At 40.4% G+C, this 1,279-nt stretch overlaps 1 protein-coding gene across 1 annotated transcript; it reads left to right on the top strand.

Moving 5' to 3' along the window:
- Window positions 1–986: 986 nt before the first annotated feature.
- On the top strand, window positions 987–1,153 carry SARC_16483 (hypothetical protein; the record flags this gene model as incomplete). Its single annotated transcript, XM_014289412.1, has 1 exon — window positions 987–1,153. A coding segment is annotated over one exon (167 nt), but the record flags the coding sequence as incomplete, so codon positions are not given.
- Window positions 1,154–1,279: the final 126 nt, after the last annotated feature.

Genomic DNA, 1,279 nt, shown 5'->3' with positions numbered 1-1,279 from the left:
TATATTGTATGTATATATATCTATATCTATTTATATATATTTGTGTCGATGAAGATGTGGGAATATCTGTGTGTTTTTGTGTGGGTCGTGTGTGTGTGTGTCCATATGCATGTGTATAATTGACCATATTATTTATTCATGTGTGTATATATTAGTACGTACCTATCTATGTTTGTATTGATGTATGTATGTATGTGTATACATTCACTTGATCATACTTGTGTATATGTATCTTTGTTTGTATTCGTTTGATTACTGATATAAGTATATATATATATATTTATATATATATATATATAGCTATATTACAGTTACATATATAGTTAAGTGTATCTGTGTGTATGCTATCCAATCAGACATCTCGACATGTTATTCGTCACTATCTCTGGTATAGTCCAATGATATGTTATTCCGTTTTCTTCATCAATCGTTCAGCAACTTGCTTCACCAAATAACTACTGAAGGCTGTATGCACACAGTGGTAGTCATCACTCAACGGCTTTACGCTCTGTTAGAGAGTGCATCGAATGTTTCGTTGTATATACGAGTGTCTCCAGCTTTCATTGTCTCGAATCCATCATTCCATCGGCATTAGGCCTGGATGTGCATTAGGCCTAGATGATAAGGCGGGAAGGGAAAGTGTGCTGTAGTGCTCTGACCGCCTGCAACAAGACCCGTACGGATACTATATGTCGCCTCCTGCGTGAATCACTACCTTTGCATTTGTTTACAGATCAGCCATAGCAAACACGACTCGTATCTGCAGTATCTCAGAGCCTTGACGCTGCAGTGCAATGGCGGCTAAAGTTATAGTTATAGTTATTTTTACAGTTGTCATGAAGGACTACATCAAACACGTTCAAAATATCTATTCCAATCGTCCCCTCACCATCCCCCGACCAATCTCTGTGGGAGAGTCCGCAGTAGGTAGCATTCTGTTCTGTACCTACCCATTCACGTGGCTTGGATACTTCTCGCATTGACGCAGGGCCTGGAGGATGTCGCGGCAAATATGATTGTCTTGAACGACAACATGGAGAGTCTTCTGGTTGTGGGTCAGTCTTTTGAGACCATTGGTAAGGTGTGGGGGGAGTTCCACCAGGTGGTGACGAAGGATGAAGACAAGGAGAACAATTCTTACCGTTCCAATTAGAGTCTGAACCGGAGTACACAGAGTTGCTTTTCCTATGGTTTTACGAATATTGAGGACAAGAGCAACAAAAAACCTAGCCCTGCCAATTAAGGTCGTATCCTGAGGCGGTACTGTCTTTTTTGAGGT

This window comes from Sphaeroforma arctica, assembly GCF_001186125.1.
Source record: "Sphaeroforma arctica JP610 unplaced genomic scaffold supercont1.8181, whole genome shotgun sequence".
Lineage (NCBI taxonomy): Eukaryota > Ichthyosporea > Ichthyophonida > Sphaeroforma > Sphaeroforma arctica.
This window is presented reverse-complemented; position numbering and strand designations above follow the sequence as displayed.